Source organism: Panthera onca, chromosome C2 (assembly GCF_046562875.1).
Source record: "Panthera onca isolate mPanOnc1 chromosome C2, mPanOnc1 haplotype 2, whole genome shotgun sequence".
Classification (NCBI taxonomy): Eukaryota; Metazoa; Chordata; class Mammalia; order Carnivora; family Felidae; genus Panthera; species Panthera onca.
The window spans coordinates 153729956-153746873 of NC_138347.1; the positions used below are offsets into that span (position 1 = coordinate 153729956).

Here is a 16918-nt window from a genome sequence, read left to right on the forward strand (position 1 = left end):
TAAACTCACCTCCCTCCCCCCCCAAATTAATATGTTTGTGATTTGGTCATTTAGTCTTATTCCATGCTTTTAAGGTTATACATTTTTCTTTTCTTTTGTAAAAGTGAAATGAGTACATAAATTTAAATTGATAAAATGTGTGTACTAAAATTTAACCGGTTTTGCCTTTTTTAGCTTGAAAGAAGAATTTCAGGCAAAAATGAAATCTCTTTTTGAAATGGTTTGTTTCTATGTTCTAACACTTCTGAGCACGATTGCAACTCCAGAAGATCTCTTTTCGTTCTAACTTTTGATTTAATTTTTTTCCAAAAATTTTTAAATGTTTATTTATTTTTAAGAGACAGAGAGAAACAGAGCACGAGTGGGGGAAGGACAGAGAGAGAGGGAGACACAGAATCCTAAGTAGGCTCCAGGCTCTGAGCTGGCCTCACAGAGCCCGATGTGGGGCCCGTGATATCGTGACCTGAGCCGGAGTCGGACGCTTAACCGACTGAGCCACCCAGGCGCCCCCCCAACTTTTAATTTTAAATCTGCTTATATATATATCTAGTAAACCTGATCATTGTAGAAAATTTGTAAAAACAGACTTTTATGTAAAAACAAACATTTATTTTATCCAGTCTTTTTGTTGTTGTTATTCAGCACTTACATAATCATCTTAAAAAAAAAAATCTGTGATTATAATGTATAAGCAACTTTATATTCTGATGTTTCTCTTGTCTCTTATTAAGCTTATGGAAAATTTAGAACAAAACAGATTCAGAGTAATAAGCAAGTCGCCTGTGTCTGCCCAGAAACACCATCATCAGTGTGTTAGCACCTTTCCTTTTATGTGTCTTTTTAAACAGTTTTTTAAGTTTACTTATTTATTTTTGAGAGGGAAAGAGAGAGAAAGAGAGAGCACGAGCTGACAGAGAGGCAGAGAGAGAGAGTCCCAAGCAGGTTCCGCACTGTCAGCACGGAGCCAGATGTGGGGCTCAAACTCACAGACCACGAGATCATGACCTGAGCGAAACCAAGAGTCGGACGCTTCGTTGACTGAACTGCCCAGGAGCCCCCTTTTACGCACCTTTACATTGTTGATATCATTCTCTGGTTTCTTTCCTGACGTGTGGAATTTTCTCTGACCCACTGCTTGACTATTCAGAACCACACAACCATGCGTTTATTATACAACCGCATCTAATTGTCTGTATTGTCAAGCTTAGTATATTTCTGTTCAGTTTCAAGAAGACTTTTATACTAGTTTCCCTAGTGGAAGAATGATGTTCTAGAAAAGCTGTTGATGGCGTGAGGTCGGGCACACGAGACTGATGGAAGTGGCTCCTTTTCCAAGGGTCCTGTTGTTCTGTGAATTTTCACTGTTTTCTATGTGTTCGTTGGCATTTTAGGATGAACTTGGGAGGGCCGATCTGGGAGTGCTAGTCAGTCAGTGTTACACCACATACACGTTTCCTGGGTCTCTGGCTGAGGTGATGTAGATCTTCCTTTGCCACGCAGTTTCCATCTCTTTTTCTGTGGAGGATGGTGTAAAGTGGGTCTTGCTTCTGTCTGGCACCTGGAGGTCTCTTGAGTAGAGGTCAAAGTGCGTTTGTCCCCGAGGTCAGTATGTATTGCTGTGTGGGTGTATGTGTGTGTGTTTCTGGTGCTGTGACTTGATGTGTTGAAAGGGGATCCAGGTGTATATCAGAAGGCACAGCAGGTAATGTTGGAACTGTGCTTGGATCCTGGGTCCCTTTCACCATTGTTGTGTGCTCCCTGACATGCTGTGCCTTCAGTGTGGGAAGCCAACACCCAAGGCTTGCTCTCAAGGAGACCGGCTTATGGAGCCAGTTTTGCTTGTGTTCCTTCAAACCAGGAGTGCCTGGGAATTTACACGCTCTCAGGGCAGCCTGTAGCCAGTGACACAGTGAGGTGAGCATTTGAAAGCCCGTCTCCCTGACTTCTCATGGGGACACCTGTTAGGAGTACTCACGTTGGAGCTCCCCTGTGGGTTCAGGCAAGGCCACCTGGCTTCCTCCCTGACCCCTAATCTGCTTCCCCCGTTTCTCCGCTGGTCGCCTCCTTCATGAGCAGCTTGCACACAAATCCTTGACTCGGGGCCTGCTGCTGGGGAAGCTGATGAAGACAGGATGCTTTCAATCTTTTTCTCATTTTCAACTAGTTCATCTCTTTTAAAGCGTCCCTGCTCTATTAGAACATGACGTTGAATATTCGTTCGTCTCTGCACGATGTGATGGCACTTGACGCCGTGGGCCAGGCCCTTTCCACTGGGTGTGAAAACACACAACCTATGTGCTCAGTAAGATTCCGTTGTAAGCACGAGCGCTTTCTGAGTGTATCACCTGATAGCAAAATAAAACATTTGCCCTTTTCAACATTGTCTCCGCGGAGGTTTTCTAATCATGGCGACTTTCTCAAGTAAATGGAACCAAGGGGGTATTGTCTTCCATTCTCTGGCCAGAGAGGTGGCTCCTTCCTCTTGGCTTTTTCCTGCTTGCCAGTAAGACTCACGGGTGGCTGGCGTATGGTTGGATGTTACTGTGGTGCTAAGCCCTCCTCTTGCTGTCTTACTTCCCTGAACTGTTGTTATGTCAGTTATCTATAGCCATGTAACACATCGCTCCCCAAATGTAGTCTCTTGAAGCAACCAGCATTTATTTCGCTCATGATCCTGCAGGTCAGTAGTTTAGGCTGGGCTGTTCTCGTAGCTTTAACTGAATTCCTCCTCCAAGTGTCTGTGGACGTGCCAGTCTTGGCCAGGCCCTTTCACGTCTATGGAGCCTCAGTTTGGACAGCTGGACTGATTCCTCTTTGTTCTACGCTGTCTCTTGTCCTCCCAAGGACGAGACTGGACCTATTCCCATGGCAGAGGCCTGGGTCTCAAGAGAGCAAATAGAACTAAGCCAGGCCTCTTGAGACCCCGCCTCAGAACGAGCATCAAAATCACACCCACTGCATTCTAGAAGTCCAGAAGCCAGGCCAGAAGCCAGGGTGGGGAGGAGAAAAGGCTCCACCTCTTGATGGAAGGTGATGCGAAGTCACCTGGCAAAGCACGGGCGTACACGGAGGGGTGGAGACCTGGGGTTGTTTTTGCAACCTGCCATGGCTGTGGCCCCTGTGTTCAGAAGCATCGTCTGCTTGTTTTGTAGGACTGACCAATGGTGATGGACCCGCTAGCGAGACTGACACTTTCCGGAAGGCCGCTGAGCAGCTGGTCAAGTACATGAACTCAGGAAACCGGCTGCTGCATAAAAACTTTCTGAAGCAAGAAGTAGTTCAAAGGTTCTTACGCCTCCTTTCTTCTCTGCAAGGTAATTTTGCTCGCAACGTTCGGTTGTGCCAAAGATGATTTATGCTCACTAAAACTCTTTTCTAGTATCCTTAAATTTTTTTAAACATTTATTTATTTTTGAGAGACAGAGAGAGACACAGCATAAGCAGGGGAGGGGCCGAGAGAGAAGGAGACACAGAATCCGAAGCAGGCTCCAGGCTTGGAGCCGTCAACACAGAGCCCGACGGGGGGCTCGAACCCACAAACCGAGAGATCGTGACCTGAGCCGAGGTCAGATGCTTAACTGACTGAGCCACCCAGGCTCCCCCTGTTTCCTAATATCTTTAAAAAATTAATTAAAAAAAATAAAAGTGATGAGCTACATGTAAAACATTCAAACAGCACAGAACATTATTCAGTGGAAAGTCTAGATCATGCACCTTGAACTTTAGTCCCTAAATCCCACCCCCAGCATCAGCCTCTGTTTCCGGTTTATCATGTATCCTTCAACAGTTACTTTTACATATATGATCGTTTTTTAAATACTACAGATGTTTTTCTCTTCTATAGATAGTGGCTAATGTCGGGATATAAAGTTATTGTAGAATTGAATGTAATTTTTTTCATTAGGGGGAAATCAGGAAAGTTCTAGAAAAGAACTTCAGAGACACATTCTAGATAACTAGGGAAGATTCTAGAAACCCTAAGTAGGTGAAAGTTAGTACTTTTAAAATTGGGCTGTAATGCATTCACTCGGACCATCCAAAGGGCTGAGATTTCTTAATTTTCCAGAGAACGCAGGAAGGAGTAGCCAGTGGAAGGAAAATGCTCTTCAGGGTATGCAGCAGGTTAGCTAGGGTCCCTACCTGCTGAGATGATGGGCGTAGAGCACCTCGTCCAGGGTCCTGTTTTTCTCGTTTTCAAATGACTATTTTCAATATTAAAGTGAGTGTTTATTTTAGAAATCTTCGAGAAAGGTGGGAAGCAAAAACTAGCAAGGCACATTAAATTGCTCTCATTTAGGTAACTCTTGATTTCTTCCCTTCTTCTCTTCCTCCCTCCTTTCTTACTGCCAGGATTGCCAGACAAACTGCAAAATGCCAGTTGAATTATAATTAAAAATTTTTTTTAATGTTTTATTTTATATTAGAGAGAGAGAGAGAGAGAGCGTGCACAAGCAGGGGAAGGGCAGAGAGATGGAGACAGTCTGAGCTGTCAGCACAGAGCCCGACACGGGGCTCGAACTCACGAACTAACTGTGAGATCATGACCTGAGCAGAAGTGGGACACTTAACCTACCGAGTCACCCAGGCGCCTCGAATTATAATTTTATTTAAAAAAAAAATTTTTTTAACGTTTTATTTATTTTTGAGACAGGGAGAGACAGAGCATGAACAGGGGAGGGTCAGAGAGAGGGAGGAAACAGGCTCCAGGCTCTGAGCTGTCAGCACAGAGCCCGACGCGGGGCTCGAACTCACAGACCGCGAGATCATGACCTGAGCCGAAGTCGGCCGCTTAACCGACTGAGCCACCCAGGCGCCCCTATAATTTTAGATAAACAATGAATATAGCTTAAGTGTGTCCCAAATAGTACGTGAAAGATTTAACTGGCATCCTATGTTTTTATTTGCTGAATCTGGCAATTTACTTACTGAGGACCTCTGTTAGAAGTTTCCCATCCATGGGCTATACCAGCGTCATGAACTGGGATAACATTATCTTGTCTCTGATGGAATACATCAGAGATCAGATGGAAACACTTGGCATCTTGTGATGTGAAATTAGGAATTTGGGTTAAACCATCCTCTCGCTCCCATCCGGCAACTGTTGATGTAATTATTCTACAGTGCCTCGTTGCATTTCAGTGTTCCTTAAGCAGAAGACACTCTTAATATTATGCAAGACTTAAGGCAGGCTCTTGCCCTTCTAACCTCTGAAGAGTGGCCTGACTTACGTCTTCTTCTAAGACACAGTCATCTTTCTGCCCTCCTTCGGGGCCAGGCTCTACTCTCCTTCGAGTGTTTCTAACCCTCCCAAGAGGGTCACATGGCCGGTGCTGCTACTGATGTTAATGAGTGGCTGAGTTGTGTGCTCAAAGGAATGGCTTGTTTCTGTTTTCCCCAGTGCTTACAAACACTGACCGGTAAATTCCTGTTAATTATGCCTAAATGTGTTGAGCGGTATTTGCGTTCAGAAATCATATGCACCTTTTTTGGGGCGTGTGGTGTATTCTTATTTTTCAAAGAAATTCCTCCTGACCTGGTCTGTGACATTAACCGTGACTGCGCCAACACCTTCATCAAGTTTTTGCTGGAGAAACAGAAGTGGCCTGAAGTGCTTCTGCTGCTGACCCGCAAGGTAAATGGGGAGCCGCCCCTGGGCGACTGCCTCCTCAAGGGCTGCAACTTCTCCGACCTTGACCTCTGCGCCCTCATCCCCCGCCTCAGCGCTTGGGACCCTCGGAGGATACAGCTCCTGGGCTGCCTCATCGACAGTGGAGGTGAGAAGGCCCGTGACGAGCCCTGGAGGCTTGTCCCCTGGGATGTCAGGCCACCGCTGGTCGCGGGGCTTTCACTTGGTTTTGGAGATTCCTCTAAATGTTGCCTCATTCTCTTCTTGGGGAGCGTCTCATTTTGCAACAGTGGCCGGGTTAATGCCCTGTCGGTTGGTGCTGGCCTGTAGCTGGCCTGTAGGAACTCTGTGCGTCTTTGTGAATTCCACTTACCTTTCTTGTCTTGTCCTCTGCCTTGTGTGAGGAACCTCAGGTGCGTGGAGGGGCCCTTGGCCCTGGGTGTGGCCCACGGCAGTCTTTTCCTTCTGATGGCCGGCCGGACTCTTCCCTCCGCTCAGGATGCTGTGTGCATCCCTGTCAAAGTCTGGCATTCTTTTCTAGTCAGTGGACTGGGATTTGGTGCTTGTTTTTAAAGACATGGCCAAATAATTGCTGGGTGGAAACATCCGCCATTGTAATCAGCACAATCACTGTATGTGGGTCAGTGTATGTCCGGAGTGAGCCGTCGAGTTGGTCTTCCTTCCTTCCTTCCTTCCTTCCTCTCTATTTCTTTCTTCCTTCCTTCCAACTTTTATTTATTTTTGAGAGAGAGAGAGACAGAGCATGCGTGCAAGCGGGGGAAGGGCCAGAGAGGGAGGGAGACACAGAATCTGAAGCAGGCCCCAGGCTCCGAGCTGTCAGCACAGAGTCTGATGCGGGGCTCGAACCCATGAACCGCGAGATCATGACCGGAGCCGAAGTCGGACGCTCAACCGGCTGAGCCACCCAGGTGGCCCGGATTGGGTTTATTTTAAAACTAATTTGGGAGCACCAGCCTCCTCCCACTTCCCTCTCTTCCCCCCTCTCCCCCCCTCCCCCCGCCCCCCAACTAATGCCACTACAAATTGTGGGGCTTCGGGCATGCTATTTCTGCCTTCATGTCCTTCTTTATAGAATGAGAATGATAACAGCCCCCCCATTCTCAGGTTGTTTTGAAGATAAAATGAGTTCATGCATGCAGGTTCTTGGAAGAACACCGTGGCTGTGTGGCTTTCTGCTTGCTTGGCTGTTTAAGGGGGAAGGCCGTTCATTGGTCCTCCGCTCTCAAAGTGCCACACAAAGCCTGCAGGCGTTGGCTGTACCCACATTTTCCAGGAGGTAGATGGAATGCCCCCCGTAGTTTAATGCCTTTAAACCCATTCCTCGAGCAGAGCGTTGCTACTACCTTTGCCTGGACCCTGGCCGTCATGGGATTTCTCTTTCGTGCCCGAGTCAGCGAGCACTTAGGAAGCGCCTCCCTGGAATCGGGTTCTGGGGGGGCAAGGGCGGAGCGAATGTGTGGCTGCCGGGGGCGTGTGCGGAGTGTAGGGGTGGAGGTCGGCAGCCTGCGGTGCAGAGGGGGTGCGGACGGGGCTAGAAGGAAGCCGATGTCGGGGGTGGAGAGGTGTCACGGAAGATGGCACTTGAGGGTAGAAGGGCAGCCTCAAGAAGGAGCTCGGTAGACGCAAAAGATTCGGGGAAGCCATACTCCTATCACCTGATCACCGACTGTGTGTCAGGGAGGGCGGCGGGCAGGCCCCGGCGTTTCCGCTGTTCACGGGCCCTGTCCCCGCTCCCGGCCAGTGCTGAAGATGTGAGGGGGAGCAGAAGAGTGGGGAGCGGCACGGCCCGCGGACTTGGGCTTTCACCCGGAGGGCTCTGGGAAGCCTTCGCCTCCCAGAAGGGGTGGTGGTAAGAGGGGCTCAGAAGCCGGGTTGGCGTCAGCTCTCGGAGTAAGTGGCAGAAGGGGGCCCCTCCTCCTCCGGTGAGCCAGGCTGTACCCCGTCACAGGGATGCAGCTCACGGGTGTCCTTCTCTTCTGCCTCCTCAGCCTTGCCCGAGGGTCTCCAGGACAGGCAGGAGACGCCGCTTGTCTTGTGCCTGAAACACGAGGACTTTGAGCTGGCTTTTCTTCTCTTGACCAAGGGTGCGGACCCCCGCGGTATCACCCTCACGGAAGGTGATACCCCTCTGCATGCAGCGCTCCACATCTTTTTAGATATCAGAGGTAGGCCTTTATTTTTTAAGCAGTCTTCTCCTCGGAGGGGCAGCTGGGCATTAGAACTGATGCCGTGCTTTTTTGTCTTTCCTGTGGGGAAAGCCAGCGCTCTGAAAAAGGCCCATTTCCTGGTCAGGCCCACCTGTTGTCTCCCGGCCCCTCACCCATAGCTTGATGAGAAGGGGCAACCGTCACGGTGAATGGTCGGCGCGGGTTGATTCTTCACCTGGCTGTCCGTAGCCGACGAATACTTCCCGGTTATCGACACCATTTTCAGGGGCCCTGACAAAAATCTTATGTCAGGAATGCTATGAAGCTATTTCAGGGTTTCTCAACCTTGACCCTATTGACATTTGGACTAGGCGATTCCTTGCTGTGGGGGCTGTCTCGTGCATTGTAGGATGTCTAGCAGCATCCTGGGCCTCTACCCGTTAGATGCCCATCCCGCCTCCCAAAGTGTGACAACCAACGGTGTCTCCAGACGAGGCCAGGTGTCCCTCGGGGAGCAGACCGTCCCTGCTTGTGAACCCCTGGGCTGTCAAGTACTTGGGGGAAGTTTCGTGTTCTGAGATGCCCCTGGCTGGCGTCTCTCCAAATCCAGGGGTCTCTGTGCCCTGGGGAGAGCGACGGAGCACTCACAGGGTTTGGTTTGTGTCTTTCAGCTGACGTCGGTTTTAACTTCCTCAGCCACCTGCTGGATCTCTTCTGGTCCAACCCCGCTGAATTTTGCTACCTCAACCCCAACACCCAGGACAGCAACGGAAACACGCTGATGCACATCCTCTTCCAGAAGGGCATGCTGAAGCGGATGAAGAAGCTAATAGACCTGCTGGTGAAGTTTGACATCAACATCAACCTGAAGAACAAAGAAGGCAAAGACGCGCGGCACCGGATCAAGAAGAACGATGCCCTGCTCTTGGCCTGGAACAAAGCTCTGGCCGAGTCCAGGCACAGGAGCCGGCAGGATTCTGCCGCCCACTCGGGGAGGCTCCCGAGGCCCGCCGCCCCCAGTCACACGTCTCAGCTCAGGTCCCAGGGTTCATCCAAGTCTCTGTCGTGCAGCATCAACGCCAGGACCCTGCCCAAAGGAGCTGTGGTCCCCGACAGCTGGGAGACTCTCCCGGGTGCACAGGCAACGAAGCAGGAGCCAGGGGCCGTCAGGCCCTGCTCTCTGAGAGACCGGCTGGTGCGGGACATCACGGGTTTAATTCAGCAGCTTGAACCGAATCCGTCCCTCCCAGAGGACTGTTCTCAGGGCTCTGAGCCTCTGGAGACAGGAGCTGGTAGGGAGGTAAAGAAGGACGAGCTCCAGCGAGCCCTGGGGGCGCGAGGCTCCGACTCCAGTGGGAACAGCCACACCATCCTCGAGGCAGGGGGCGGACTTGCTCAGGCGGGCCTCGGGGCCTCGCGGCTCGTTCCCGCTGGCCCCAGAGAGAGAGAAGGCAGTGACGATCTGGACAGCTGGAGCACGCAGGAGATCGAGGCCTGCCTCCAGGACTTCGAGAACATGACATGGGAGATCGAGTGCACTTCGGAAATGCTGAAGAAGCTGTCCAGTAAGGTAATGACTAAGGTCATGAAGAAGAAAGTCATCCTAGCCATCCAGCAGCTGGGGAACGGCGAGTGGACCCAAGGCCTCCAGAAGCGGCTGAAACATCTGAAAGGAAGCATCCGGCTCTTCGAGGCCAAGCTGGACAAGGGGGCCCGGATGCTCTGGGAGCTGGCCATCGACTTCTCCCCTCGATGCAGCGAGAACCCGGAGAAGGTCATCACCACGGAGCGGACCCTGCGCTGCCCGGAGAAGTCGGGTCGGGTCTACACAGAAATCATCCGGATCTGGGACATCGTCTTGGACCACTGCAAGCTGTCGGACTCCATCAGGGCCATCTGCAGCGCCTATAACCGGGGCCGGTCCTGCGTCCTGCGGAAGAAGCTGAAGGGCATCCACCAAGGCCAGGTGTCGGCCAACGTGAAGGTCCTCAAGCGCATACCCCGCTGCTACGTGGAAGACACGGAGGCCGAGGAGAGCCGGGGGCACGCGGACCCCGAGTACTTCCCGCCCGCCAGCGCGGTGGAGACAGAGTACAACATCATGAAGTTCCACAGCTTCAGCACCAGCATGGCCTTCAACATCCTCAATGACACGACGGCCACGGTGGAGTACCCCTTCCGGGTGGGCGAACTCGAGCATGCCGTGATCGGCCTCAACCCCAGGCCGCTGGAGCCCATCATCCTCATCGGCCGCAGCGGCACCGGGAAGACAACTTGCTGCCTGTACCGGCTGTGGAAGAATTTCCACGGTTACTGGGAGAAGGCTGGGCAGGCGGGAAGCCCGCTGCTGGCCGGACAGATGTGGCTGAAGAGAAGGCTGGAAGTAGACCCCGGAAAGGAGGGTCCGGGTCCGGAGGAAGAGGAAGAGGAGGAGGAGGAAGGGGAGGAGGAGGAGGAGGAGGAGGAGGAAGCGGAGGGCTCCCGGGAGGCGGAAGCCGTGGACGGCACAGACGAGGAGCAGGACCCTGAAGCCCGTGCGGGGGGACCCGGCGGGGAGCCGGGGGGGCCTGGCCGGGGGGCCGAAGCGCGCACCCCAGAGCATCTCCGCCAGCTGGAGCATTTACATCAGATCTTCGTGACCAAGAACCACGTCCTGTGCCGGGAGGTACAGCGGAATTTCATCGAGCTTTCCAAGTCTACCAAGGCCACCAGTCACTACAGACCCCCGGAACCCAACGTCCACAAACTCCAGGACCTGAGGGACGAGAACTTTCCGCTGTTTGTCACTTCCAAGCAGCTGCTCCTCCTGCTGGACGCTTCTCTGCCCAAACCATTTTTTCTGAGAAACGAAGACGGCAGCTTGAAAAGAAGCATCGTGGGATGGTCCACACAGGAGGAGGTGACCATCCCCAATTGGCAGGAGGAGGAGGAGGAGGCCGAGGCGGACGGCGACAATGGTGAGGAGGATAGGGCGGCGGAAATGCGTCCGTGCGACCGTGACCCCCGGGTGTATGTGACATTTGAGGTGTTCGCCAATGAAATATGGCCCAAAATGACCAAAGGGAAAACCTCCTACAACCCTGCACTGATTTGGAAAGAGATCAAATCTTTTCTGAAGGGGTCCTTTGAGGCCCTCAGCTGCCCGCAGGGGAGACTCACGGAAGAAGCATATAAGAAATTAGGGAGGAAGCGGTGCCCCAATTTCCAGGAAGACCGGAGCGAGATCTACGGTCTCTTCTGCCTGTACCAGCAGATCAGGTCTCAGAAAGGTTATTTCGACGAAGAGGACGTTCTGTACAACCTGTCCCGGAGGCTGTCGAAGGTCAAGGTGCTCCCGTGGTCCATCCACGAGCTCTATGGCGATGAGATCCAGGACTTCACTCAAGCCGAGCTGGCGCTGCTGATGAAATGCATCAATGACCCCAACGCCATGTTCCTCACGGGGGACACGGCCCAGAGCATCATGAAGGGGGTGGCCTTCCGCTTCAGCGACCTGCGCTCTCTGTTCCACTACGCCAGCAAAAGCACCGCGGACAAGCAGTGTGCCGTCCGGAAGCCCAAGAAGATCCACCAGCTGTACCAGAATTACAGGTCCCATTCGGGTATGTCCGGGCTTCGTGCCTGCCTGCAGGGGAGGTGCCTGGGCGCTGGCCTGGCACTGCTGGGCCTTGTTAGCTGAAGTGAGGGGAGTATCTTGGAGTCTGTGAGGAAATGAGCCCGTGAACGAGAGATCCTGTGGTTTCGGCTGCCGCTCATCCTTAGGCTGATAATTCAAGCTGCGGCCGAGTGGAAGGTGCATCTTGGGGACCTTGCCATGACGTGAGAACATTCCAGGGGAGCACTGAAAGTGCTCGAGAACGTCTGCTAAAACACTTGGGAAGCAGGAGCTTGTGCCATATACGGCAATATGCCGATGACCAGTTACTAATCCCCAAAGCGGCACTTCTCTCCAGGAGAAGCCAAAAGAGAGGGCTAGGAGGCAGTCGGGAATAGCACACACTCAGGTGCCTTTAACCTGAACCTCAGTTGTGCCCCTTCCTGGCGCCAGGCAGCTGATGCAGAGCACCTGTACTTGATCGTCACAAAAACCCTGCCGGTTAGGCATCCTTCCCATTTTACAGAGAACACCAAGGGGCAGAGGGTTTGAATAACACGACATCCGCGCCGGAGCCCTTCCTTTATGGTTTACAGGATGCTCGCACGTTCACCCCCCTGTGTCCTGCATGTGTCCGTGAACAAGAGACTATCATTTTACACGCTTAGAAACTTTATCCGATGGCATCGTGCCAGACATATCTTCCTGCCACTTTGCATTTTTGCTTCATGCTATGTTTTGAGATTTCTGCATATGGACAATGTGGAGCTCTAGTCCCTGCAGTCGTGACTCCCGTCAGCGTCCTATTTTATGGCTGTACCACGACTTGTTATTCATTTTCCAGTTAACGGGCGTTAGGCAGTTTTTCACTGTGATCCCGGAGTGAACCTTCCTGAGCACATCTCTCTGGATCTGTGTTATAGCCTCTTGCTTTGCTCCTGGGGTAGGTGTGAAATGACATCTGGTGTGGCTTGAATTTCCATTTTCCTGAGATGTGGCATCCTTTCCTGCGTTCACTGGCTATTCGGTATTCTGTGAATTGTCTGCTCTCCTGTGCCTGCCTTTTTAATGAGTTGTTTCTCTTACGGATTTGTTCAGAATTCTCTATGAATTCTGCCTTCACATCCTGTGTTGAGTATGTTTATTGCAGATCTTTTTCCCAATTCTGTGGCATGTCTTTTTAACTTTGTTACGGTAAAATGGTATGTACTTAATGGTGCTCTTTAGTAGGAAGATACTTTAAATTTTAACCTATGAATGTTTTCTTTTAAGATCTGTTCTTTTGTGTCTTACAAAATTCTTCTGATCTAGAGTTATTAAGATATTCTCTTAGATTATCTTCTAGTGATTTTAAATTTTGCTTTTTATATGTAGGCAGGTATTTAATGTTTATTTGTTTTTGAGAGACAGAGAGAGAGAGAGACAGAGCACGAGGAGGGGAGGGGCAGAGAGAGAGGGAGACACAGAACCCGAAGCAGGCTCCAGGCTCTGAGCCGTCAGCACAGAGCCCGACGCGGGGCTCGAACTCACAAGCTGGGAGATCATGACCCGAGCCGAAGTCAGACACTTAACTGACTGAGCCACCCAGGCACCCCTGTAGACGGGTATTTAAATTTGGGTAAATTTAACTAACTAAATTTAATCTATCTAAAATGTGTGTGTGGTGTGACAGTGTCTTTGTTGAACTAACCCTTCTTCTCTGATCTAATTTGACTTTTTTCCATAAGGAGAATCAGCTGTGTTGACGCCATTCACTTCTTGGCCCACCTTTGCCTCTGATTTGTAAGGCTGCTTTTCTCCTGCATCTGTGACTCACGGTTTTCTTTGATTTGTCTCATTTGTCTGTTCTTGTACTATTATCACGATATCACATTTACCATAGTCATCAGATTCTCGGACTCTTTGTAATTTTGATTGGAATTTCATTGAATTTATTGCTCTTTGGGAAGAATTCACATCTCTCCATCCTTGGGATTTCTGAGCCATGACCTTGGCATGTTTCTCTATTCAGATCTTTTAGTGCCTTCAGTAATATTTTATCATTTTCCGCAGACATTTTACACAGCTGTTAGATTGGTCCTCGGGATCTTCTACTTTTTGTTACTCTCATGGCTGCCCCCTTTTCCCGTTCAGTTATTTATTTTACATTTCTAGTCAGTTATGACTGGTATAGAGGATGCTGTTGGGTTTTATACGTTGATCTGGTCAATTTAACAATCTTGCTGAACATTCTAACTTTTAGATTTTGGCATTTTTCTGCAGATAAGGGTGGTATTTATCTTCTTTTCTATATTGATCATTCTTTTTTCCTGTTGTATTTCATTGGTTAGGATCTTAAGTAGTAGCTTTAACAGGTATCTGTTAAAGTCCACATAAGATGTACTAGATTTTGGAGACTTTATAACAGATGCCTGTTATTTCTGAAGTTAATGGGACCATTTCTAATATTTCACCATTTACGTCTGATGTTTCTTGTAGGATTTGATAGATGCTCTTTTTCTAGATGCATCTCAGATTGGCTTTGGTTTGGTGGAAAGAGAAAATACATACATACCACACATACACATAGACATGCACATTCACACACACACACACACACACACACTGTGAAATTAGATTAACATTCTGATTTGTTCAGCCAAGGAGTCAGAAAATGATCGGAAGGCAGGTGGCCTCCCAGAGTGCAGGGGACGCCACAGAACTCAGCCCAGCTTCCCGGGCTCCAGAAGACCTCACAGATGTTGCATTTGAATTGTGGGACCTGGCTGGGCCTGAGCAGTTCAACTTCTTGTTCTTCTGTGGTCTTATCCCTGAGACTTGGGTTGTGTAGGAAGAGCTGGCACAAAGTAATTTACGCTCTTCGTATAGGAACTAGAGCCCTGACCCTTTTTCATCCGTTCAGGAATCATTTGCAGAGCTCCTACCCTGCCTGGCACTGTGTGTGGACTGGATGACTCCCTCGTTTCGTCCCCAGGGAGTGGCTTCAGTGACACCCATTTTGTGTCGTTGGATCCAGTGGCAGGATCTGGCACGAGTAGTTGAATGAGCTCCTCATTCTGGTCGACCCCCTGGTTCAGCGCTGCTGGTCCGGGGCCAACAGCCTTTATGGTTGGCATGGTAGAGCCTGGCAGGGGGAGTTGTTCCTGGGACCAGTTCTGGTTACTTTGGCTAAGTAACCCGTGAGGATAGCGACTGCATAGACCCCACCTCCCACCTCCTCTCTTGGGATAGAGGGAAGACTGTGTGTATACGTTTCTGGTTATAGAACCAGGAGAAGCCCAGATTAGATGTACTAGATATAGGGACTTTGTAAAACACAGAAAATGTTTAAAAAAATTACAAGCTACCTGTAGGGCCGCTCACTGCTAATATTTTGTTTCATGTCCTTTGGATCTTTTAAAAATATACATGATATGCATTTATCATGCACCTGTATGTATTGATTATGTGGTGAATATACACTGTGTTTAGTGAATATTTTCTCTTATGCTGTATTCTTTTTTTAAAATTGAGATTCATGTAGTGCAGCATTCACCTGTTCATTTATTTTTTTATTAAAAAATTTTTTTAATGTTTGCTTATTTTTGAGAGAGAGGGAGAGAGACAGAGTGTGAGAGGGGGAGGGGCAGAGAGAGAGGGAGACACAGAATCCGAAGCAGGCTCCAGGCTCCGAGCTGTCAGCACAGAGCCCGACATGGGGCTCGAACCCACGAACTGTGAGATCACGCCCTGAGTCCGAGTCACATGCTTAACCGACTGAGCCACCCAGGTGCTCCCGCATTCACTTGTTAAAAATATGGAAGTTAGTCGTTTTAATATATACACAAGGTTGTACAACCGTCACCAACATCTAATTCCAGAACATTGTCACTCATCACCCCAGAAAGAAAGCCTGTACCATTAGCAGTGACTCCCCGTTCCCCTCACCCTCCCTCCTCTGGAAACCACTAATCTACTTTCTATCTCTGCATTTGCCTGTTCTGGACATTTCATGTCATAGGAATCGTCCAGTATGTGGCCTTGGCTACGTGATTAGCATAGCGTTTTCCAGGGTCCCCTGTGTTGGAGGATGTGCCAGAATTTCATTCCTTTTTACGGTGGAACCATCTTTTATTTTTTGGGTGTGCTCGCTTAAGTTTCTCTAGAAGGCATTGAAGTGGGTTCCCATTTATCACTGCAGCGAGCACTTCCCTGCCCTTTTCTGATGCTCCCATGAGTATGGATCTCTGGCCTTTGCTAGCTCTTAAGGGGGAGGGAGCCTCAGTAGCGGCTGATTTGCTTTGACTCAGTAGTTTCCACCTGTGGTCTCACTGTATACATCTAGTAATATTATTATTGGATAGTAAAAGTTCTCCTTATTATTTGGTGATGATAGCAATTGGGACACGTATGCCCATTTCGTGGCGTTTTACCAAAGACGTAGTATTCTATCTGGTGTTAGGCAAAGGACACGTGGCCCCTGTGAACAGCGGAGAGACCCAAGATGATCTGTGTTCAATTCAGCTTCAAATCCTGTCACTTGGAGGGGTTTGCTAACTTCTTGGCCCTGGGAGTCTCTGCTCATAAAGGTGGGATTGTCTGGTCTATCTCACTGGGCGGTCCTGAGGATTAAATGAGATAATTTTATGAAGGTGTTTGTTGTGCGGTAGTGTTCAGCCAGCTGACCAGCTAAGATAGGACAAGACAAGACAGGACAAGACATGACAGGAGCTTAGTGAGAAACGGGTCCCAGGGAGAAAGCTCTTCGCAAAACCGCTCTCCATCTTAGTCCTATCTCAGCTGGGTATAAATGTGGTGGAAAGGTGATGGAGGCCTTGGCTGCTGCCCCCAGCTAACATCCAGCACTGCAGTTACCGTGGCAACATTTCCAGTGCTCCAAGCTCCAAGGGTCAGAATCATTTTTGTTTCCTCACCATCTATACCAGCCCCTTATATTAGCATCCTAACAACACTGATTGTTCAAATTACATTTCTGCCTTGACATTTCTTTATGAGGTGTTTTTCTCTAATATGAACGTAGGTCGAGAATGAGATCCCACCAACACCTTAGCAACGCGTCTCTGCCTTCATCCCCTGTCCCCAGAGTGATTCCGCACAGGGTCAAAGTGGTAACCTAATGGGAACCCGAAATTGGCTTGCAGTGATCCACACTCTCAGGGCCAATGCTGCTTCTCAGGACAAAACCACACACATACCACCCCCCCCCCCCCACCAACACACAAGCACAAAAACACAAAAAAAACCAGTCATGTTGTTGTGTTGTTCATTATGTGACATGTGTTTTCTCCTTTATGTCAGGAATCCTTAATCTGGCCTCTGGAGTGGTGGATTTACTTCAGTTCTATTTCCCAGAATCTTTTGATCGCCTCCCCAGGGACTCTGGCCTCTTTGATGGTCCCAAACCAACTGTCCTGGAGTCTTGTAGTGTAAGCGACTTGGCAATTTTGCTCCGAGGGAACAAAAGGAAAACCCAGCCCATTGAATTTGGAGCCCACCAGGTGAGCTTCTGGGGAATGCGTGTTGTGAAAT

The 16918-nt window shown here is 49.7% G+C and overlaps 1 protein-coding gene across 1 annotated transcript in view; it reads left to right on the forward strand.

Annotated features, from left to right (window-relative positions):
- Nucleotides 1-16918, forward strand: part of TRANK1 (tetratricopeptide repeat and ankyrin repeat containing 1) — a 79098-nt gene that overhangs the window by 32662 nt on the left and 29518 nt on the right. Inside the window, exons 9-13 of the mRNA XM_078432524.2 lie at nucleotides 3153-3314; nucleotides 5520-5774; nucleotides 7636-7812; nucleotides 8466-11396; nucleotides 16688-16887. Coding sequence (XP_078288650.2) covers nucleotides 3153-3314; nucleotides 5520-5774; nucleotides 7636-7812; nucleotides 8466-11396; nucleotides 16688-16887 — 3725 coding nt within the window. The remainder of the gene's footprint in view (nucleotides 1-3152; nucleotides 3315-5519; nucleotides 5775-7635; nucleotides 7813-8465; nucleotides 11397-16687; nucleotides 16888-16918) is intronic.